General features: G+C 33.2%; 1 protein-coding gene across 1 annotated transcript; it reads left to right on the top strand.

Annotated features, from left to right (window-relative positions):
- Positions 1 to 1719: 1719 nt before the first annotated feature.
- Positions 1720 to 19054, top strand: LOC128176795 (neuroglobin-like). The gene is made up of 3 exons (XM_052843343.1): positions 1720 to 2312; positions 15088 to 15325; positions 18248 to 19054. Exons 1-3 carry the CDS (start codon positions 2158 to 2160, stop codon positions 18416 to 18418), a joined length of 564 nt encoding a protein of 187 aa, XP_052699303.1. The 5' UTR covers positions 1720 to 2157; the 3' UTR covers positions 18419 to 19054.
- Positions 19055 to 24916: the final 5862 nt, after the last annotated feature.

The raw sequence follows: 24916 nt of genomic DNA, 5'->3' as shown, positions 1-24916 counted from the left end.
TTTTTAGGAGGAGAGGTCTCATAATTTAAACCCGGAATGTAGAAGTTGAGAACATGGTTTGCTAGCGGGTTAGTGTGGATTTGTTTGTGATATATGCATGCATTAATGTTTAAAATGTAGAAATAATAGGTCTGTTACGAAAATTCAGGGAAACTGGACTCAAAACATGGGTCGAAGCGTAGACCGTCTTATGAGGGCTTGCGAAGAGATGTGGATGTAGGCTATGCCTGTCCACTTCTCAAAAGAGAATAATAGTTGAGGGTAAACACAATTTTTGATCGGAAAAAATAAAACCATGTTGATAACAATGTAAAAGTATACATGTGAAGATTTAAGTTTGTGAAAAAAAAAATTTATTTGATAAAAAATCAAATTTCAAAATCAAATCTCAACGTTTTATGCACATGATTTCTCATGATTTTTAAAACGAATGATGTGGTACGTTTGTAAAACTCGGTCATTCTTCATAAAGGCAAGTATGTACGTTCGAAGATGGGCTTGGAATACGTTTAATACACTTACCAAATAGTGTGGCAGACATGTACATCTCTCTCTAACCCCCCCCCCCCCCTAAAAAAAAAAACAAAAAAAAACAAACAAAAAAACCCCACGAGAAAACAAAAACTGCTAGGATGCAGAACACGTATTGTTCACACAGTATATATGTTGGATTATCTCGCTTAGCTAGCATTTACTTCTTCGCTTTTACTCTATAGAAAACAGTTTTTTATTAATAGTGCTGTATAATTATTTTGCAAAACAAAACAACAGTTGTTTTGAGGAAAACTAATTAACATGTTTTTCATAGAATATTATTGTATAACACTAGCTTACTTCCCGTCTTCTGTGAAAGGCATAGTATAACAGCTGCGCAAAGGATTATAAGTTTTACATTACACAAATTCTTAGTAGTACAAATATTGTCTGGCTGCATTTTTTTTTATCAAAACTACGCCAATCTCTCTACTCTATATTTTTTATTACTAGTAAGTCTTGTTTATGTACATGAATAACAATTCTTTGCAGGTTGTAAATTTGCGATTACACATTAAATGCAATAGAAGTAAACTAATGTTGTATAATCGAAATATTAGGGTATATTTAGGTATACTTCACAGAACTTGTGATTGTATATATAGAAGAGTTTTCATTAGTGATACATAGCGCGATCATTAGCTTGGAAATACATTTGGAAGATCATTTAATTGATTTTATTCATCAGGATTAGAAATGCCTGGAGCACGTAATTTGTTTTTTCCTTTTCAATAATTTCATTGTTTTAAAATACTCTAGTTGATTGTTGAATGGGTTATAGCGGCGTGAGTGGGAGCATTTTTGTTTTTCCATCTTCAGTTCAGTCAGTGGGATATTGCGGAATTTTCTGTATAGTTACAAATGCGTTCTATTGCATTAATTAATACTGTCTCAGCTGTTGGCTAACTAGAGAGCGAGTTCAACATTCTCGTACGGAGGACAGTGTCGATAAATTATTAGATTTCATTCATATAGCAGGGGTATAATTAACCTGTCATACATCTTTGTGTTCAATTGGAGGTCAAATGTGGTATTAAAAGATAATTTTCCTAGAAAGTTTTCTAAGCATATAAAAAGTAGATCAAATGATATCAAACGTATGAGAGAGAGAGAGAGAGAGAGAGAGAGAGAATTTAATGGCTTAGTCACATGGAATGGTCTATCACGCAGCGAGGAATCCAGATCACTAATAATTGCAACACTTGTATTCGCCGTTGCTTTTAATTGTTTTTGTATTTCGCACACTTTGATTAGAATTTTCACTCTCACGACTGAAAACCGATTTGATTGGACGGCTCCGAGGAAACATTGTTTGCCGACTGCTGGAGAGGAGAATGTCATTATAAAGAGCAACATTTGGCCGAGAACGATGATTTTTGCTTTCACCGAGTGACAAGAAGCTTTGTAGTAAGGTCGGCGGAAGAGCGATACTATTGACTAACACTTGGGACTGCAACGGAATATCCCCGAGGAAAGCTGGACCGACTTCAAGAGACAAGACACTCAAGGAGACAAAGCAGAAAACACATCAAAGCAAATGCACCACGGTTGTGAAAGTTTGTGACTTTTTTTTTTATATTTTGGGAGGACATACCAACTAACCCAACATTCAGGTGACCAGCGATGGGGAATCAAGCTATCACGTGTCCGGTGCCACCTAAGGTTAAAGGACAAGAGCTTGGCAAATATTTGACAGTGAGACAAATTCATTTAGTACAAAACTCCTGGGATTTGATCAAAGATGATCTTGGCAAGCTAGGATTATGTGTTTTTATGAGGTAAGTGTTTCTGAATCATTTTTTTTTTTTACATAAGCTGTCCCTTATTTTTTGAATTCCTTTCGTAAAAGCATGTAAAAAAAAAATATTTGAATTTTTCTCATGGGATCTATGATAAATAAGCAGCAGATCTCCAATGGGCAGGCACGATTAAGTAAATAAAAAGGATTAAGCTGGATTGGCTTCATCTGCGATAAATCATTACATTTTGACGGTGTAACATATTTACTCACGCTGGGTAAGCAAGGTAATGCCGATATCATTTTTTGTTTGTTTGTGTGCAAACTAAATGCCACATTTAACTACACGTACCTGCAGTTGCTTTATCTAAGGTTTAACAGCTGCCATACCAACTATGACGGAACATTCAAAAGAAAAACGCACGATTTCAGCGTTTATAATCACTTGCGACACGACATACTTGTGATTTAAATAAAAACGATATTTGTTATTAAAGGATTCAAACTTTTTTTATGTAATGTATAACTCTACATAATACATGTAAAATGTCGTTTTCCAATCTTGTTTTAATTTCATCTTATATAATAAAAAATACAATTAACACAAAATAATCAATTTGAAAGCAAAACGGATGTATGTGCATGAATCATTACTTACTCACATGTCATATCAAAAAACTTTATTTTCATATAATAAATGAACAACAAAATTTAGAAAGGACTGTTCCTCGGTTTTAACAGAGGTTAAACAAATGTTGTTAAAAAATAAAACTGAACACGAGACCAATGGGCCGTATCGCTTATCTGAGCAAACTATTTTGCTAGTACATTGTAAGGTGTACAGGTCGATTAATTTTCATTATTTCATTTACAAACATTAACATTTTTTTATAGAGTATTGTGATTCTCTAACATGACTAGAATCTGGTTCAATGTTATAAAAACTAGCAATCACATTCTTCAGTAGGATTATTTTTAAGCATTAAAGTTTTAAATTAACCAACATTTTCACTTTTCACATATCAAAAGAGAAAATATTATATTTACATGCAATATGTGGGTATTTGTGATATCTGTGGATATTTTAGCGTTCCTTTTCCGATCCATAAAAGTTATCGAATAAAAATTCTAACGACTATCGAAACTTTTAGAAAAGTTAGAGAGAGAGAGAGAGAGAGAGAGAGAGAGAGAGAGAGAGAGAGAGAGAGAGAGAGAGAGAGAGAGAGAGACGTTGTCACTCAAGGTTTCTCTATGTATATGAACACTCTGTTTTCATAAGTGAAATACATTGAATAATGATGTATTCAAAACATCAATATTTGTATTCCATAAAGTGCTACAATGTACCAACTCAAGAAAATTGTTTACACATATCCAGTGATTTTTCACATCGATATTCGGGCTTTTAATTGCATTTCTTTTCAGTCATAAAACACACACAGGGGGATTTATTGACAGTTGTACACATTACTCACCATTACCTGCCAAAATATTTTTATCCACTAAATGAAAGCATAAGTCCATATATCTCTTTCAAATGGTTTAATTAACACGTCTTGGTATTAAAGTGCTAGATTGCGCAATCATAGTTCAGCGCAGAAACTTAAGATATTTCCTTTGGGAAGATTGCAATGGTTGTGCTTTTTTTCGCTTTAAAAAAGAATGTAACTTGTACAAAGATATAATTATACATTATAAAAACATTCTTTTTAAAAAATTAACTCAATTATGTAATTTTATAACCTGCGCCTATAGAAATCTCTGTGATAAAGCAAAAATCACTCCATCCCCTTATATTTAAATACTGTACTCTTTCAAATGGATTTAAACATATTGGTTATAGGGAACGTAACCAATTTCAAATTCCATGTATGACCTAATATCCCCATATCATGACTCGTTTTCTAGACAAAGGAAATTCGGATTATATTGTGTAGCCCGAATCCGATATTATGACACAACTGAGATTTGACCACACAACCTGTGGTCATGATCTTTGATGAGGATGCAGATATTAACAGGCCGTGGTTAGCAGAAGTTTTCTATCAATGGAACCAAATGACATTGTCGTGAAATCTTTGCACGTTTTCTTTAAAAATTAAAGTACTGAGCGGCTGGAAAGTGCATTGGTTCATATGGCAGACTTTTTTTCTCTTGAAATTTTAAAGATTATGTGTCTTTTGAAGGTTGGATGAAGTAATGTGTGTCTTCCTACAAATGTTTATTTGAAAATGAAATTTAATGTCATGACTATTAATCATAACACCAAATTTTATTTCTATCTAACGGTTGTGGGGAAAACAGGTGTCAAATAATTTTACTTTTACTCCGAAAAAAAATGAATAGAAGCTTTTAGCTAAGACACTTCAGACTATGCAGATTTAAATGTTTAACCATCCTGTAACAAGACCAATTTATTGTATTATTTTGTTATGCAGTTTGTTTGTTTTCTCAATTAATCTTGAGAATTTCCAGCTGCGCAATCTCATAAATGTAAAGTTATGATTTAAACGTTTTGTCAGAAAACATCATAAAGGAGAGAACATATATAGGCATTGTGCCTGCTGTTCAATCCAATTCAATGTATTCATATATACTTGAATAAAATACTTACTAAATTAAATAGAATTCATCAAAATGTAGACAATGTTCATTATTTTCAACATTCTAAATTTAAATTGGTTCTTAATTTTTTTTTTAATTCTCTAGCATATTTTCATTATTAAATGATTTTTTTTTCTTATGACCCTTATTATAAAGTTGATTTTTCTACATTTTATTATCGTGTGAGCCTCAAAACTGTTTCTCGACGCTTGAATCTGCAAATATCTCAAGCGTTTAGTACAAAAAGGTACTCCTAGGAGTTGTTACAGACCGGTTTCTCTATCGGGAGATGACAGAGCAACAAGCTAGCTTGTTTCATGATTAGAATTTTCGCCTCAAGCTACCGTTTAAAATAACTTACTTGTTTTTGTTTTACCGATGTCATTAATCGCTACTTGCTTACGTGATTAGCGCTCCAGGAAGTCCATATTAATAAAAGTTGTGAATATCTGAGAGGTCTATTTTTCATAATCACAAGTTGCTGTCTTTTACAAAAGGACTGCAATACGTGGACCATATGCATGGGTTTCTAACGGAAACGTGAAAACCTTAAGATTATCAGAGATTCCACCGAGTCTTGCCCCCTGCTTTCTATTTAAGACATCTACAGGGGAGACCTCTAATTGCAAAAGTGTTATGATGAATATCATTGTAGCAAGCCTGGATAAAGTGCCTTTACCACTAAATTTGTATCACGAATAGCCCTGACCTTGTACCTGAGAATTTAAAAGCTTCATACTTTTAACATGCTTATGGATTGTAATGATGAATATTACATGTAAAAGTATTAGGCATTCGGCGAATTTCACTTTTTGCGCAAACATTACGTCTCGCACTACTTTGTTAACTATGCAGAGACATCTTCGTGTAAATTAGAACCATTTTAACAAGAGACTGGACTTTGGGTAGTTGAATCAAACTGCAATGTGACGTAGGCCTGTCTATTTCATTGCAGGCCACTCAGCCACGGCTCTTTGAAATCAACAGGATTTGTCTAACTTTTGAGCGAGGGCAATCGGTGAATATTTTTCTTGAAACCAGCGTCATTTTAACTTGTTTTGACGCAAGAAATACTAAATAAGATCTTTACATCCTACTGAAAAAGCAAGGTCTTGTTAAAATGGTTCTACATTGTAATTTCTTATTTTGATGCGTTTTTCTTAAGATTTAAACTTTTTGTACAGTGACATTTTTATTCAATCATGTATTTTATGGCGTCGCTTAATTATTCAACAATGCTTACATGCGTAAACAATTTTAATCAAGTGCACTAGCCTCGTCAACTAAAAGTAAAATTTTATCATCAACGTTTATGCTATTTGATGCATGCTGTAGTTTTTGGTATAACTTTAACTTATCCCATGATGCTGACAGCTCATATCACATGCCGACCATTTCTTTAAAAGGAATACTTACTGTACTGTTAACCAACAACTTTGCAATATTAAGATAAACGTGTGCTAGTCTGGTTCCCTGGGCTACCCATAATCCCGCACAGGAAACCAGCCAGCTCATGCGCAAGCTTAATTTTCCCCATAGCATCCGGTTTAACCTCACTTATATATTCTGCGGGGACCTCAAGTTTAACGCAATGGCAAATCTACATTTGTTTTCCTAAAAGAAATGAAAAAAAGGTGCTTTTGGAATATTTGTTAGCACATTTTGAAATAAAGTGTCTTGTGATAATAAGTTTGACATAATTACACTGAAGATTGGAATAAACAAATATTCTGTCCTTGAACTAGTGCATGAATTTTCAACAACACAAATTCTGTCAATAAATTAGTATATGTAATTTATGTTCCAATGTTAGAGAATCTAAGTTAATTTTTTTCTCAAAAAACAAAAATTGAAAAAAAAATTGGTTAAAAAGCAGAATAATTTTTTTGTTGAAAACAAAGATTTTTTAAAACAATTACTACTAGGATATTCATTCTTTAAAAGTTCCTTTAATTAAATCTGATTACTATAATTTATCCAAGAGCTTGGTAAAACCAGTTTCGTCACGTCTGTTTGATTAATGTGTCTACCCCATTCCAACGCGAGTATTCCTGAACTCTCACTCTCATATATGTCCTTCTATTAAATGGTTTTGTGATAAGAAATCTTTTAAAACTGCAAGGTCATCAAAGTAAACAAAAAATCATTTTCCATGCATTTTCATGATATACAACCAAAATCACAGCATCGCGGGCATATTAAATTCTGTGTGTTGACGAAAAATGTGAATGGACAGCCACCACTTCCCCTCCCAACCCCATTTATGACAAGGGCTTTTATTCTTATAAAGGGGGGGGGGGGCATAAAACTGATTACATGGATATGATTTCCATGAAGACTTCTACCTGAATTGTGAAATCCATGACCCCTAGGTAAGGGATTCAGTTGCTTGAGTGTTGGCCAATATGGCCACATAGTGAAAATGTATAGGATTATATAAATATTTTCTTCTGTACTTTCACTGTCATTTGAGATCAGTTGTTATATACATAGTGTCCTCTTGTTAGATTGTGAAATCACTACCCATCAGCCAGGGTATCCGGCTTTTTTATTTTTTTTGGGGGGGGGGGGGGGCATCTTACCTTACCGGTAGGTCATTTAGTAAACATGTAATTTTTTTTAAGATCATTTGAGTTACTAATAACTTATTGCCGTTGGTAACAGCAAATGATAAAAACGGGGTGAACAGTCAGAAGAGTCTTGGATCAGGGTATAGACTCTACAATGAAGCTTAGAATGCAAGCATGATACTCCCGGATAGGTCCTCGAATGCATTTTGAATTCAGCGTGTCTACTGCCTATTCATATTAGGAAAATGTATTAAAATTTTCCTGAGTCATGCTGTTAATTTCAAGTTGAGTAAAATTTTATGATAATAATGATACGTGCTTTACCGAACATATGCTAGAATAACGTCCAGTGATTCATTCACCAAATAAAGTAAATATCAGCTAAGTGTGGAGAGGTTTAAACCTACCTTGAGCAGTTTAAATTCCAAAGAATAACAATAGAGTAGACTGCGTATTTAACACTTTTATAAGATGTTCTTTTGAGAAAATACTTGTTTTAAGAAGTAGACGTGTTAACACGATCATTTGAAAGACATTACAATATACTTGACTAAGTAATTAACACTTTTATAAGATGTTCTTTTATAAAAATACTTTTTTAAGAAGTAGACGTGTTAACACGACCATTTGAAAGACAATTTCAATAATTTCAGTTATAAAACATCTTGTCTTTACTTTGCGAGATACAATTCGAATAGTCAAATACATTTATCAGAAACGTATGAATAACAAACTGGAGATTCTCTTGAGAATGATAACAGCTATAGGCATAAAACTGGACTGAAAATGGATCTTACACGAAGAAAAGGCTAGGGTTTGTTCGTCAACTTTATGACGAGCCGCTCAATTATTTTTTTTAGCAAGATTACAATACGCCTGTCTTAAAGGAGGAGCCTGATGTTTTTACACTACTTGTGCACCCCTACCCTAATCACCCCACACCCCCAATCTCTTTGGAATGATCATTATTTATGTCTCTGATTTTGTTTTTAAAATAATCAAAATTGCAAAATCCGAGAGAAAAAAATACCATAGTATGTGTGCCCCTTAATCGCTTTTGAAATGAGCAAGATCTGCCCCTATAAATTTATCAACCAAAAAATTTGAATTGCCAACACCGGTAGAACCCCCCCCCCCCCCCCCCCCCCCGAATAATGTCCGCTGTAAATTGGGCGTTGATAAAGCAAACACATATAAACATAATCGTCCACAACAGTCAAACTCCATGTAGTCGGATTTAAAGTGCATTTTTCAGGATCACGACGGACGCCTTCCATAAGAGTATGCGAAAAGCATCTTAGCCATTTTGATTGAAACATTCGTATTGTAAGGACTGCGAGCTATACAAGTCTTCGTGCTCGACGTGGCGACAAACCCTTGATTGATTGGTCGGATCTGAAGGCCCAATGCATCCTATTTATCACAGGGGTAAATAAAAAAAGACGACAGACGTAACAAATTGATACAACCAAAAACGACAACATATTAATCGTGTTTATGCCGAGTAAATTCGGGAAAAGTATCTTGTCAATCCGCTCAGATGCGAATAGGAATTTACGCTCGTACCAAATTTAGTCTTGCTAGAACCATATTCTGGTTAGTGTTGACTTCAGGTCAAATGAGTGAATGATTTAAGCTAGGTTCAGCATATCATTTTATATATAATTTCAATCGCTCCAACAATTCCATAACATAATTTGTCTGCTTATTGACGGGCCAGAAAAATGAAGAACCTCGTTTTTCTCGTAGATTTAAATGTATCAATAACCCCCTGTTTTAATTAAAATTCAAAGAAGAGGGAATGCGATAATTCTTTGAAAAAAAGTTATTGGAAGACCTTTCCAAGGATGATCAATTTCAGTTTTTCGGTTATATAAATGAAGAACTTTGTTATTTGAATCTCCGGGGAAATCAATTATTGCAATTAAAACTATTTAATACATGTTATAGGCAACTTTTACATGGTATATCACATCGCTTAACTTCATAACTTTAAAATCTAAGGCGGGCTAGAGAACAGATTTGAAACATTTCAGTCTATGTCTTAGCTTCACAATAATTCACAAAGTGAATTGCATGAAATACACAATGGAGGGGAAAAAATGTGCCTCCCGCAGTTATTGAATTACGCATGAAGAAAGAACTGGCGATAAGATTTGAACATGAAACTCGTGCTTGCTCCTCTGTACCTATGCATGCAACAAAATCACTCATCAATATAAAGCAACAAACAGTAATAACTCTCAAATACATATTTTAAAAGTTCAAAAGTAAATTTCAATAGCTTGGCGATAAGAGATCGTTTACACGTGCCTGAATGTTTCCAAAGCCGTGATGTTGTCTGCCGATTTTTATCGACCGGGTACAAATAGATTTTCTCGGGGACACGACGGGCACTTAGTCCGAAATCATTTGCCTCACAAATGTCGCGCGCCATATTTCAATTACAACTCCCTGTCCCCCCCGGACGTATATATATTGAATGAATGATTTGCGAAACGAGATTTTCATAATATTCATTTGAAAAGCGTGGAGCTCACGGAAACAGCAGATGACTGAGGGGTAGAGAGTCACATATTGCCAAGTCAGATAAATAATAATAATTGATACATTGGTTTTGTTTGAGGTCAGACTGTGCTAATTTTTCTTCTCTAGCTCCTTTTAAAAAAGAAGCCGATGGTATCGCAAGATTGCTAGGTGAATTCCAATTACTGATGAAACGCGATGCTTGCGCTCTTTCATGAAGACGATGTAGATATTAAGAAATGCTACAAGCGATGATGAACATTGTTATTCCTTTTTCGATAATTTGATAAATTGAAAATTTTTGCCGGGGTGAACTTTAAATAGTTTCAATGGCACATATCCAGAGCTTTTAAAATATTTATGGTTATCACATTTTAATACCTATGGGTTTAATTAATACAGTAATTGGAAACAAGTTCGAATTCATGTGCAATATAACAGCAATACGATTTTCATATTATATTGTTTATAATTAAGGATAATAAGAAAGCATACATGTAGTTTAGAGCATTCATTTGATTAAAATGGGATTAAAATAAAGATAAACAAGTTGCAATCTTTAGCAGCATTTATAGATCTGACTCCAACAATCGTTGGATGAAATGAGGTAGTGGGACGAATTCACGAATATACTGTTTTTTTTCACTAAATAAATATTCGTTTAACACCCATTTTCGTGGATTTCGTTGTCTAACTAATCCCCAAAATCAAATTATTCTTGGAGTTAAAAAAAATAATACGAAATGTTATTAGAAGAATAATTTTCCATAAGATTCGTATCCTCGAAACTGAGTAGTTTACTAAATAAACGAAAATTGATGCCCTTGAATATTAATTTAAGCACAGTAACAAGTGATGTACCTACAAACATGCAAATACCAAAGCAGCTTGTTTATGTCATAATGTCAATTTAATTCAGTAGAAGTTACAAAACGGTGTAGCGAATGTAATTATGTATACTTATTTAACTTTTACTCTGGCGGCTAATAGTTTCATTAGATTAAGCTCCAATTACTCGAAGGACGGTCCATATAGGTAGATGATCTGCTAACGTTTCTAAATATGTTCACCCCAGGGACGTCATAGATGACCTATTGGACTCTGTCGTAAACATGTCCTTGCCGAGTAGAACTTGATTACCCCCCCCCCCCCCTACCCCCCTCCTCCCCACATCCTACTATAACTTTTATGAGGAGGTTTAATCAGTATAAAAATTGAAAACAACCACCCATCCATCCAACACTCGCTTTCTTTCCTACATTTTTAAAAAATATCTTTACAATGCAAAATTGATTGAATTTCATTTCCAGGTGAAGATTTTGTTAGTAAACCAAAATTTTTGACTTTTGACTTTCATCGAGACAAGTCTCGAAATGAATTTAAGAAGAAAAAATGAAACGATGTTGTTTATATAATGTTTGCATGTTTACTTGATTAAATTTGATTTGACATTCATTTTTCATTCATTTTCTTCATAGAGTAGGGAACACTTATGACGTCAGCAAAAGTGACTTGTGTAATGTCTCACAAAACATGCTATTCTGCTGTTATATCCAATTTATGGTGGCATATCTCTGCCCCTTGTGTGCAAGTTATTTTTCTATTAATTATGTCGACATGCAAGATAAATATGTTGACATGCAAGATAGTTATCTCAACATGCAACATAACTATGCTGACATGCAAGATAACTACAATCAAATAAGAATTATAAAAAACCTCAAATATCGCCTACATGTGACATCAAAGATGCTAGATACGCTACCTATTGATGTCAACATGCAACTTATTCATGTTAACATCCAACTTCTTTATGTCGACATGCATTTTAGTTATGTCGACATGCAACTTAGTTATGTTAACATGCAAGATAAATATGTTGACATGCAACATATTAATGTCGACATGCAACTTTGTTATGTAGACATACAACTTGTGAGTTGTATGTCAACATATTTATCTCGCATGTTAACATAACTAAGTTGCATGTCAACATATTCATCTCACATGTCAACATAAGTAAGTTGCATGTCGACATAAATAAGTTGCATGTCGACATAAATAAGTTGCATGATGACATAAATAAGTTGCATGTCGACATAAAAAGGTAGTATCTAGCATCTTGGATGTCACAGGTGAGCGATATTTGAGATTTTTTGATATTTTGTATAATTCTTATCTGATTGCAATTTTCTTGCATGTCAACATAATTATGTTGCATGTTGACATAATTATCTTGCATGTCAACATATTTATATTGCATGTCGACATATTTGATAGAAAAATAACTTGCACTCAAGGGGCAGAGATATGCCACCATACCAATTAGTATATACATTCAAATTTTGATTTCAAAAGCTATGTGTCTATTAAGGTGTATATAATGCACATACTGTAAACCAATTTTATTTGCGGCGACTTTATTTCGCGATTAACTGCCGATTAACTGGTTCGCGACCAAGCCTTATCCAGACCTGTATTGTTATAAAAACTATAGATAAAGGATTGGTTCGCGGCAAGAAATATTCGCAACAACAAGGCTCTCGCTAACCTCGCGAATTTCTCGCACGCGAAAAAAAGTTGGTTTACAGTATACATGTATATATACGTACGTATAGCAATTATTTCACTTCATTATTGGACAGGTATTGAGTGACGTTTGTGACTGACATATAAAATATATCTATGACAGTTCTATTGACAAACATATAAAATCATGAAACATGTTTTAATGAGAAATACGTAAATTCTCAAGTTTCAATATCTCACTTTGGACTAGATTTAAAACATGTAATGTTCCAGATTTGGATACTTTCTTCAATCCAAGGGCATTTGTACGTTACTGGTCGATATAACAAATCCCTGTGGTGAACGTTTTCTGCCGGGATAACCACAATTATAGAAATGCACTGTTTTTAATACAGAACAAATGGCAAACCACTTTTAATCTGAATTAGACATATCTGTTATACTCAAATGGGGGAGAAAGCAAAGCGACTTCGATGCATTCAATTTCCTTAGGATCATGAAGTCATTTTTGAAGAGGCCTGATTGCAGACGATATATATGCAAGTCGTCATTAGAAAAACTCTGTTGGGCGATTGCACCAAAACTGTGTAACTCATCAGAAATTTTTGATTACCAATGGAACTCATCTTCGCGCGCTTACTGGCGTGTAAAAGTGTCTCGGTGAGACGTATACAAACAAAAGTGTTACAGCAAGAAGCAGTTGGCAATCAGAGATTTTCCTGAGCACTACACCAGAATCGCGCGTCAATGGCGATGATGTGCCATGATTCTCATCCTTGCAATTCTGTGTGGCATAGTCGTTGTGCTTGTCAAAAATTTCAGCGCCAATCTTCTAGGAGGCAATTATTTTTTTTTCCGTCTCAAATTTATTTTTTCGATGGTGCTTATTAAAACAAAAACAGAAAATAAAAATAAATTGAGGGTTATCACGTCCTTGCAATTTTATATCCTCGCTTTTACGTCATTCGCGCTTGTTTTAACCGTATCTAATTAAGGAGAACATACGGGGAAATACTAGGTATGAATTAAAACGAACAGTTTACAATGGAAACATAAAAGAAAATTTAATTGGGGAACCATATAGTGCAACAATTAGTTTCAAAGGAAACTCGAAGCTTTACCCACACGAACCACTCTGTGTCATTGACTGGAATTCACCAAACCAAAAAAAAAATGATAATAAACCAAACAAAACCGATTTAAGACAGTACTTGTAGAACCACCTGCTGCATGAAATCGTTATATTTGATCTCTATAGCCGGGCTCGCGGCCTGGAAAATCTAAGCTTGTTGAATGTTGCTTTGGTTAAAGAAAGTTCACGCGAGAATAGGCTAATCCTTTTTCAAATTTTCAATTTCATTGAATGATTTTTTTTTTTTGCGAATATTCTTCCAAATTCTTTATTTGATATAATTATTGGATTAATGCATATTCTTTATATCATAACCTATAATTATGTATTATATAAACTTAATTATCGGATCTTGTATATAGGCCTTTTCCGTGCATTGGCATATCTGGTTTATTATTTTTTTTTATTTAAACGATTTTTTTTCATATTTAAGATAGGAATACATTTTCTGGCGACGGCAAGGGGTGAATCATTGGATTTGTCTCATTGCTTTATTAAATTGTTAATCACCTTCCGTAAACTTCGCTCTTGGTTTAAGTAAAAAAAGAAACTGCATAGTACTACCGGAATATGAATAAACATTCCATTCACCCATTAGTTACGCCGTGGAGTACTATTATATTGACAACATATGGAGAGAGAACATCTGACGCGTTACTGCGGTCGTTTTGTATCTTTTTTTCTCCATTTTTTTTAATCTCTCGAAATGCATCCATTACAAACACAATGTGTTGGAGATTGGGTGCAGAAAAAGAAAAATTCATATCACACCTGCGCCCAATTCATTTACATGTGCATCCTCTTGTGTGATGTTAGTGGTTTCATAACAATAAGCATCGTCCGTATGTATTTTGTGTCATGATACAGTATACAAGTAATTAAAATCAACCCAGATCATTATTAAGGCATTTTTCTTCTTCTTCTTCTTAACAAGATGAAGATTTTCTGTTACGCGTACGCCGATGTGTGATGGCTTTGAATTTAGTCGTTCTCTCATTAGCCAGGCATTCTTTTCCCCGTCTAGATATAAAACCAAGACTCTACTTAAATACAACACGTACATGCAGTTTATTTTACAATTTTCATACCAACAACAAAAATACCCTTGTCGGTGTAAGATTTAAGCTGGTATGGGACATCTGTCGATATAAATTTGGATTAAAGTACATTATAATTAAAATACTTTCACCGGTTTTGAATTTTAGAATTTACATGTAACAGTATCTCATCAAAAATTACGTTTTAAAAATTTTTGAAAAGGTAAAAATGTTAAAATCCCCAGCGGTATTCTAACTCATGACTTACAGATACATGTATGTAGTTAAGCCGTTAAACCACTGTGCTACACTGTTACGCACTTTAATTACAATAAGTGAGAAATTTTTAAGGTATCCTATTTTTTTCCGTTAAATTTGAACAAAAAAAGGTTATATTATTATAACTTTATCTTCTAGGTTTTTCGAATCGGAACCCGACTTGAAGTCCCTATTCCCTAAGATTGTCAAAATGAACAACGAAAATCAGCTGGAGTACGACATTGACCGCGAGATGCTGCAGCGACACGCTGTCACCGTGTTGGAGGGACTCGGGGCCGCGGTGGAGAGTCTGGAGGAGTCGGACTTTCTGAACAGTGTCCTGATCTCCATCGGCCAAACGCACGTGCAAAGGCACGTAAAGCCCAACATGCTTCGGGTAGGTTAAATCATCATTGTCGATAGTTGATACGGTGCTGTAATGTAAATTTTATTCGCTTTGAAATTCACATTTGGGTTGTACTGTAGACGATTGACAGTTTGAACTCAAGACGTGACTCGTATTTTGTATCAAACACTGGGTTATAATAAAAGATATACATTAATACGGAGAGCGAGATCTCATGCTAAGACAGTATTATTGAATCAACTGTGATAATTCAACACTTAATTACATGTAATATTAGCACCCGTTATCACACTCTGTCTTTGACATTATTAAGACAGCTCATTTTCTGTGATGCAATAGGGCGCAGTATGTAACACCAAATATGAGATTAAAAATACGAATGAAAATATCGGTTTTGATTCCACAAATATAAAAATTGGTTAATGAAGATATTTCTAATTATCCTTTGAGTATTTTGAGGTGATGAAATACGGTCGCGGTGATTAAACCCAATATAGTCAGAAGCTTTCTATGAAACATAATTATGTAGATTTGATCACGCCTGGGCGTATTTCATCACCTCATAATATTCAAAGAATGATTCTTTATCACTCAAATTCAATTGTACGTTTAAATATCCAAATAGTCATTGATGGTACATGTATATATTGGACTATACATTAAAACGTCGATTCTTAGAACAGTGTTATCACATACAAAAACAATAGAAAATATAGCTATCATATTAGTATATCAATTTGAAAGTTCATTTATTTCAAACTTTTTTCTCTCTTTTAAATATTTCTTAAGAAGTCTGTGTTCAGATAGCCATTGACAAAGTCGAATCACGATCTACGGGTAGCCTGTTTAGACCAATCTGTCCATTAATAATTTAAATAAACATGTACGCATTCCTTGAATTTTTTTTTTAATGTACACTCATGTACATGCCTAATTCGGGGGCATTAGTAATACTTTTGAGGATTACTTGTACTATTCAACGATTCGTTCTATCATTCGGTAAACCTTGGCTATGGCATAAAAAAAATCCCGTAACATGACAGTGCCCCCTTTTTATACTATATATTGTAGAAAATATACCAATATTTTGATGATTTCCCAACTAAAATGGATAATATTGACATTTTCTTGAAAGTGTCAATAATTCAAATTGGTTTTTATTGTACTTAATAATGACAGACTTTTATCGATGTTTGTATAGAGCTAATAGCAGCGAACTTCGAATAAATTAAAATGAATAGAATGAGTGGGCTGTCCTTATAATAGAGGATGCGCGTGTGAAGACATTAGATAAATCGAACACCACTCGTTGACATATCACGTGGCATTGTTTATCGCCAAAAATACTCACAGTCGATTGAAAATTTAGTGATCAGAAATCACAATAGTATTCACTTTATATGCTGTATAATTTAAAATCTCAAATAGAAATGAAGTTTTTATACAACTGTTGCTGTTTTTTATGTCAACACGGTGATTAAGCTACCCCCAAAGTACAATATTCACCTCGCCAAGGGTAGTTAAATCATCGTAATAATCGAAAAACAGCAATAATTCTTTTATTTTCGAAAAAAAACTTCAGTAATTTTTTATCATATGATACAGAAACGCGATATTTAATATTTTTAGTCTAATGTAGAGAAACTCAAATGTTATATTGACCTCTTATGTCACGTGCAGGTGAATATAATGTTCTGATTTTTTTTTGGAGATAGTGAATATGAGCCAATCAGAGAGCTAGGAATTAATCAATCATATGATAATGCATATGCTTTCGCGAATCATGATCATGCACGCGGGTATGAAGGTAGCTAGCACTGCAGAAAAAGTACATAACCCGCGTTTACATCAATTTCTGAATCAATCGATCAATAATATTTAAAAAAGTGAATGAAAAGTACGTAAATTATCATTCTTGTCCATCAGCACGTAAGACATTATGCTCCCTCTAACTACTTGCCGATCTAAGGTCAGTCGGTGCAAGCCCGCGGAGGCCGTGCTTTAGTTTTAATCGATTATTAAGAGATAATCCACGCAAAGTCAACATCAAAAGTAAACAGAAGACATCAATGAACGAAGTAAAAAATTAAAATAGCATTTTTTTAATTTAAAGTTGATATTAATTTAATAAACAATGCATTTGCATGTAGAAAGTGGAGGTCTTTTTAAGAATTAAAGAAATGATTCATAGAATTTATTCATACGCAGACAAGTCGTTTTCTTGGTTGATTTCATTTTTGTTAATTTTTGTATGAATTACAATAGATTTTTAAAAGGTAGAGTGAAAAAAAGCAAGTGGCTGTAAATATTTTATTCTGACCCAATGCTGTGAGCAATTAACGTGTTTAAAAAAAAAAGAAAAAAAAAGCAGCGTTTACTTACTATTTTTGGTCTTGGGCTCTTATGACGCGAACGCGTCACGTGATTGCCGTCTATCTTTCAAATCTTTCAATAGACGAGATGAAGCAAATTACAGACGGCAAGATGGCGGCCGCAAAGCCTTTATATAAAGTTTAACAGCTCGATGGATTTCCTTAGACAATCATGCTCAGTAATCATTAATAAAGACATCATTCCTTGTCAGGTTATTTGCCGATTTTATCTATTCACAAATTAAATGTTTTACCACCTTTTTTCCAAACTAGAATTTTATTTAGCAATAAGCGCAACTTTTATGATTCCTTTTTCGAATATTCAGTTTTAGCTGTATCCCTCTAAAAGTCAATAGCGGTTTACCATAAGAATAAAATTAAAATGAAAGGACCACTTTGCTTAAAAGTCATGGTTTGACTTTTAAAAACCACCATTTATGCTAAATTATTTCTAAAGTCATGCCTTTAAGAGCTACATGTAATATTTAAAAAAAAAACAATCAAATAAAATAGTTTAATAAATTGCTTGAAATTCACTAATAGTTAAGATTCTTTCATATGCATTTTTAATTTTTCATAGAGGTTATGGCCATCCTTGAATTATGGACTAAAACAATGCTTGCAAGAAAACTACACAAAAGAAGTGAACGAAGCATGGAAGAAAGTGTATTTTTACGTCTGCTTCCATATGAAGCGAGGAATGGAGAACCCGGATCTAGATTTTGATTCCTACTGTAACGGCACCAAATGATGAAATGGACAAACGCACACAGGGAAACGAAATACGAGTATCTCTATCATTCATAATGTTCAACTTTTTCTGATCATGGTTTGTTGTTTTGGTTTTTCTCCTTTTCATGTACATCAATATTCATGTACAGGAACATGGTCATTTAATTCAATCTACGAGCGCCATGATAGAGATGTCAACTCGAGATCGTCGTTAGCGGTTTCAGATCGTTCAAGAGGGAATTCTGAGCTCCAATACTTTACTGATCGTCATACTAGCCCGGCTTTGATATGCGCGTCTTGGGGGATTATACCCAAAGGTGATCGTCCATGAACACTTTATTCCATTTTTCAACACATCTACAGCTGCAGTAATTTTAATCTTAATCCCATTATTATTCCCTGGTCTCCATGTCTTTTAATACGTGCTTCTCGAATAGATCTCCGAAATGTACAAGAAAAATACACTAACTTGATTGCTCAAGGGCATTGTTGATTATGAATGTATGAAGACGAGTTTTTGAGCACGTTTTCATGGCAGTGCTCGAAGAGACTTCTTAGATTATTGTTATTGAACTATAAAGGTTAATGTTTTACTTTTGTAAGTGTTGTCGGTCACGTTGTGTTGATTTAAGAATAAAATTGTACATAGTCATAAGTTTCATGCGTTTTATCTATTAATCATAAAAAGACATACATACATACATACATGTATATGCATGGTGAATACGTACGTGTCACATTGTTTGATTACGGCATTTGGCGAAACATAATGCAGTTGCCGTCTGTCCTCAGTGCAACTGTTTTAAATATTTCTAGAATTGTGTTAACTTTTAAGAACAATTTATACAATTTCATTATTTAATATATGTCTCTATATACGTTGTTAGAAAAGAGGACATTGATTCCATAATGAATAAGATATGCGACACCTTTCATATTGCAGCAAAAATTTCTTTCGGTACCAGAAACAATAATAAATCGAAAGGTGGAAATAAGCCTAAACCATGGTTTAATAAAAGTTGCAAAACGGCACGAAGAAAATTCCATTTAGCAACGAAAATTCACAATAGATATAAGTCCGATGCAAGAATAAAATTGTTTAGTAATTATCATCTTAAAATCCCAAATATCTTAAAATTTAGAACACTTATGTCATCTTCAAATCATGTAATACTTCTGAAAATGTGTATTTTAATTAGAAAAATATTTGATTTGGTCGGTCATCCTACGTACAATGTAACAACTATAACAAATTCATTGTTTACTTTGTTCTGTTTCTTTTTTTGTAAATCCTGCTTTTCTTATACTTTTGTAATATATAATTTTTTCTGAACCTCATGTAACATTATATGTTATGAGTGAAATAAATGAACTTAAACTTGAACTTGAACTCTACATGTACATGTATACATTGTACATATAATAACGAGAAAATATTTTTCAATTAAAAGAATAAAAAGGTAATCATTTCCTGAAATTAATATCATTTAATGATAATGATCAATGTCTTTTTTTTAATATCTAGCCATTAAAATCATTTTCCATTTCCCCATCATTCCCCTTTCCGTGTTATCCTGGGGGACAACAACCTCTTTATTTAAAAAAAAAAAAAGAAAATCGGGAAGATTATAGCATCGCGGCAGTCAGGAGAATGGTTTAGTTTTCTCATCTCTATAGGATATATAATGATACCCTTATGTCGAACAGGAGAGAAAAACACTGAGAATCTTAGTCGATATCTGATAGACCGACATACTTCGTACATTATTCGTTAAATAAAGATATCGGTCGATATAAACAATAAAGAAACATTTTAAAAAAAAAAAATAATCAGTTTCTTTAGATTTAACTTGATAACTTTTTGAGATTAAGGCGTCCGGGTTTTCTGAATATTCTTTTAGTCTCATTGCAGTAAATATGTTGTGCATTCAAAATAAAATATGTAAAACAGTATTAATTATACATTGTATCTCAAATAATGTAGAAAAGAATGATTTTCATTTAAAAAAAAAAAAGAAGAAAAGAAAAACCTGTCACGTATTAGTGTTGTACAATTCAAAATTTCTTTTGAGAGAGAGAGAGAGAGAGAAAGAGAGAGAGAGAGAGAGAGAGAGACCTTGTTTGCTCGATTTCCGCTATGATGAACGATGCCCCACTGTATCTTTTTTATTGTCAGATAATACGAGAAAGTAAAGCCTGAAGGATGTTTGGATATCATTATTTTATTTGCTTATGATAAACACATTAAACCCATGGAGAACATAATGCAAGCATTATTGAAAACTAATATGATAAATGACCCCGGGCTTCAAACACAATGTAGATTTCGGAAAAAATAAACAGATGAGCCTGCATCAAAAGTGAGCGATTTATTGTAATCGAACACACGGAATTTTTCAGGTGAAACTATCCACTTAATTTAAGGTTTCCGTGGAATAACGTCTTACAGGTGCTTTCTCTGATGATTAGGTATTTGAAGTAGGGAGAAGATAAAAATGATAGAAGCTATCTGATTGCTCCCAATCCTCAGCTCGGCTGGTGATCGAAACATGAACCTTGAAAGAAACGATGTTTATTAGTTAAGAAAGTTTCTTTATCGATGTTTTATTAATCACATTTTTTTCTTTTCCTATTTCGCCTCCTCTTCACCGCGCCTGCTAATGGTCATTATGCTCATCAAATCTGCTAAAATGAAGCCATCAATACACATGAAACTTGTCTCATTTAATAAACTTGAACTGGTACGATCTTGATTCAAGAGCGTTTTTGCGACATTTTATTTTTCATAATTATAAGCTCTAAAGCCTACAAGCTTAAATGAGAGAGAGAGAGAGAGAGAGAGAGAGAGAGTACATTAGCTTACTGACATGCATATAGTCAAACCAAATCATCCGTGTACTTATCAATTACTAAACAAGTAATTAATTTACCAAGAGTAACAAAAGAACACTATTTCAACTGATTATGAACATAATTATATATTTGATATTGGTCTAAGATGATTACAATTAACACCACAACTATTGATACTCGGTAAGTTTTGTTCTGAACGGACATTTGTGATTCGATTTCAATAGTTGTGATAGGTTTTATTTTTCATATTATTTTAGAATAAATATATGTGCATCCCAAGTCATTGAATTATTAGACATTAAAGTACTGCAAACGACTTTCAAATACTTGTCTAAATTTTGAATACGTGTCAAACTGACATCAACTGTCACGTGACATATATCACGTGACATTTACATACGTAATGTAACATTTACACACGTGAGACGCTGAAATGCTATGGAATCTTTTAAATTTCATGGATTCATCTATTTGCAACATTTTGACGGGTTTATGGGGACCTTATTTCTGAATTATGAATAAATTCGTTTAGGATAGGGAGTATCCACGAAAACTACAAAAGTGGAGTCACCACGATAATCAATAACCGATCATTCCACTGTATTTATAAATGGAACAAACTCAGGCTAAAAATGTGTATGTAAATCGTTGCATCACCTGTAAATTAGTGTTCTATTACAAAGGTAGTAATGGTAGATACAAAACGTTGTTGGTGGTGATGGTAGTCTTACTGACTCTTAGATCTTGGATTAAGTGTACAAACTGAATGCTATTGTGAACAAAACTAGTGACGTTTAAGCATGTCTTTCTTGCCCAAAGAATACTATCTTAAAGACAATTAGACATAGTATTTGAGAAAACCTATTGATATACCTACAAATATGTGATATATATATATATATATATATATGTATCACTCTACAAATATGTGGGTTTAGTATGAATGTGTGAATGCATGGCTGTCGAAGGTAATGTCGAGTGTGAATAACTCTCTTGTCCATTGAGGAAATGCAAACAAAAAACGTTCTTACCGATTATGTGTACGTCTCAAAAACACTATTAATGGCAGATTCTGTCGACAGAGTTTTTATCTATTGTCACTACATGTATTTTAAATCAGCAACTTCTAATGAAACCCTTTTTCTAATATAAGATATATATATATATATATATATATATATATATATATATATATATATATATATATATATATATATATATATATATATATATATATATATATCCAGTTCAAATAAAAAATCATTAGAACAAGAATATTTTTGTCTGGTGTTAACTTGATTCCGAAAAGCGTAGGTTTAATTACAGAAAATCCTTTGATGAAATCCACAGCAAAATTGCCCAGTTGTTCCTGAGAATGCGAAGATTCTGAAATAGAAATAAAAAGAAGAGGAAACCCCAAAACAGCCTTTAATTCACCAATCTCAACAACGAATGGCCTTGTTTTAATACCTTTCAATGTAAATTTCATCCAACCTAAAACCCTTTCCTGAAATTGCATTGCAATTAGGTGGGGACCATCAACCCTTGGATGACTTTATACTTCAATCTGTCAAAGCACATGCAATTTCCATTTCAATTGCTTGAGTTTCCTTGTTTTGCGAAGTGGGATTTGAAGAACCACGTTTTATTTCATAGCTGTACCGAATGTTAAACTTAACATAAATGACAAACCTCGTTGTTGTTTCCAGTATCGAAGAGGGAATTGTGGGAGGAGGAAGTTGGAGTAAACAGGCAAAAAACTGATAACGGAGTTTCACTCGCCAAAAGCCAAAAATACTTTGTTTTTCTTTTCCTATTCTTTTCAATATGTAGAACAAAAAACATGACATTAAAAAAAAAACCACTGTTGGTCTTCATGTGTTGAATTTCCGTATCATAAGGTGTCTTTAATTACTTTGTTTGTGATCTACATTGTTGGCTACTATTGGTCGAAGGTTTGATTCCTTTCTGTCATTGTCCTACTTTGTACAGTAATTTGAAGAAGAAAAAAACAAGTTTTAAGTATCAAACATATTATATGTATTGCTCCCGTAGTTACTTGTCTGGCACTAATAAGATTGAAACATGACTCTTAAATCCAAGACCTCGATAAATTAAAAAAAGAAATGATTGGGAATTCAATCGCTACAAATTATAACGTACTGTATAACAAACAATCAAGTTATGTAGTGAATCTGGTGACAGTGAGCTCAAAGCAACAACCGTAATTTATATGTATAATTATATTTATTTATTTTTTTTGATTTTTAACAAAACTAAGAAAGTTGAAGTATCAAAATATTTTAACGACATTTAGCATTCAATTATTTAAAAAATAAAAACCCATATAATTATCTGTAGAATATTGAGAATTAGAAGTGTGACATTATACATTTATTGCATGAATGTTCGGGAAATATGATTTTTCTTGGGGAATAAATTTTCCTATTTCCCGAACATTAATGCAATAAAAGTTTTGTTATACCGAACAATATAATTATGATTACAAAAACGTCGATTTCTTATTTTCTACTGATTTTTCGACTTAATGTCGAAAGCAATAACGTCGTGATTGTTTGTTGGGTTTTTTTTGTTGTTGTGTTATTGTCTCTCTTTTCTTTCATGAATTCGAATAAGATATTACATTGTATAAAATTGTTTTTTCTTGTGATATTAAAAAAAATTTAAATGATTAAATATTTTTGAATTGATTATGTTTGTCAACATCGTATGCTCATATTGGCTTTTTCATACCTTTGGAATGAAAAATCCCGGGATTTCCGAAAAGGTGAGACACAAAATTTACTCCCCGGGAGACACGACGTTTTGTTCGCCCTGTCACGTGACTCTCTAGACCAATCAGATGACGCGTCATATAGAATATCATACTGAGATATAATAATATATCAGGAACGATTAATATTTCATCAAGGGTATCGCTGAACAGCCGCTCTATTTCTATCAGTGTCATTGATATTGAATAGTTACCAGTTTCCGCAGATTTCGTTGAAATACGTGTATTCATCTATAATATCATAGTTACTGTATTGATAGTCATTGGCCACAATTTTTTGCATCCTTGCAACGTTAGGTGTCCTGAAAATTAAAATACCATAAATATCCTATAGCTAAGAGATGTCGTTCCTTAATTTGCCTCTAAATATCTTTTAAACACCCTCATCAGCCTTGTAAACTGAAACGATGTGGTGAATTTTTCGGTATTACTAGTAAGAGTTAAAAGTTTCAAAGAATACATTAGTATACTAAGTCTCAAACCGTGCGAAAAATTTTGTGCGCAATAAATCTAGTTCTCTATTATCCCTACCGCGAACCAAACGATACCGAACACTATTATGAGTAGCAATTTCAAAAATATTTAATGTCAAATTTTTATCTAGTAGCTGGATGTAACATTTCAAATCTATATAAAAAAATCTTACAGTTGTTTTCGATTTCTTTCTTCTGTTTTGGCATTTATTGGCATTTTTTCTTAATTGTTTGATATTTTATACCTTGAACTATAAAGAACAAGTCTGCAAGCATACTGAAATGTAAGTTAACGCATTGATTCTCCGCACTAAAGATAATAACATATAAAGAGCTCCGATATAGTGGCGTCTAGTTTTACAACAAGCCCTGTTGACGCCGTTCGAATAATTATATA

This window comes from Crassostrea angulata, chromosome 3, assembly GCF_025612915.1.
Source record: "Crassostrea angulata isolate pt1a10 chromosome 3, ASM2561291v2, whole genome shotgun sequence".
Lineage (NCBI taxonomy): Eukaryota > Metazoa > Mollusca > Bivalvia > Ostreida > Ostreidae > Magallana > Magallana angulata.
The sequence above is the reverse complement of the archived record's forward strand: the minus strand, read 5'-3'. Positions and strand labels throughout refer to the sequence as shown.

Bases quoted from the DNA above. Each gene is read 5' to 3' on its own strand.
- LOC128176795 (XM_052843343.1), top strand. From the start codon at position 2,158: ATGGGGAATCAAGCTATCACGTGTCCGGTGCCACCTAAGGTTAAAGGA. The intron at 2,313-15,087 runs GTAAGTGTTTCT...TTTATCTTCTAG, and splicing joins GGATTATGTGTTTTTATGAG to GTTTTTCGAATCGGAACCCG. The intron at 15,326-18,247 runs GTAGGTTAAATC...AATTTTTCATAG, and splicing joins TAAAGCCCAACATGCTTCGG to AGGTTATGGCCATCCTTGAA.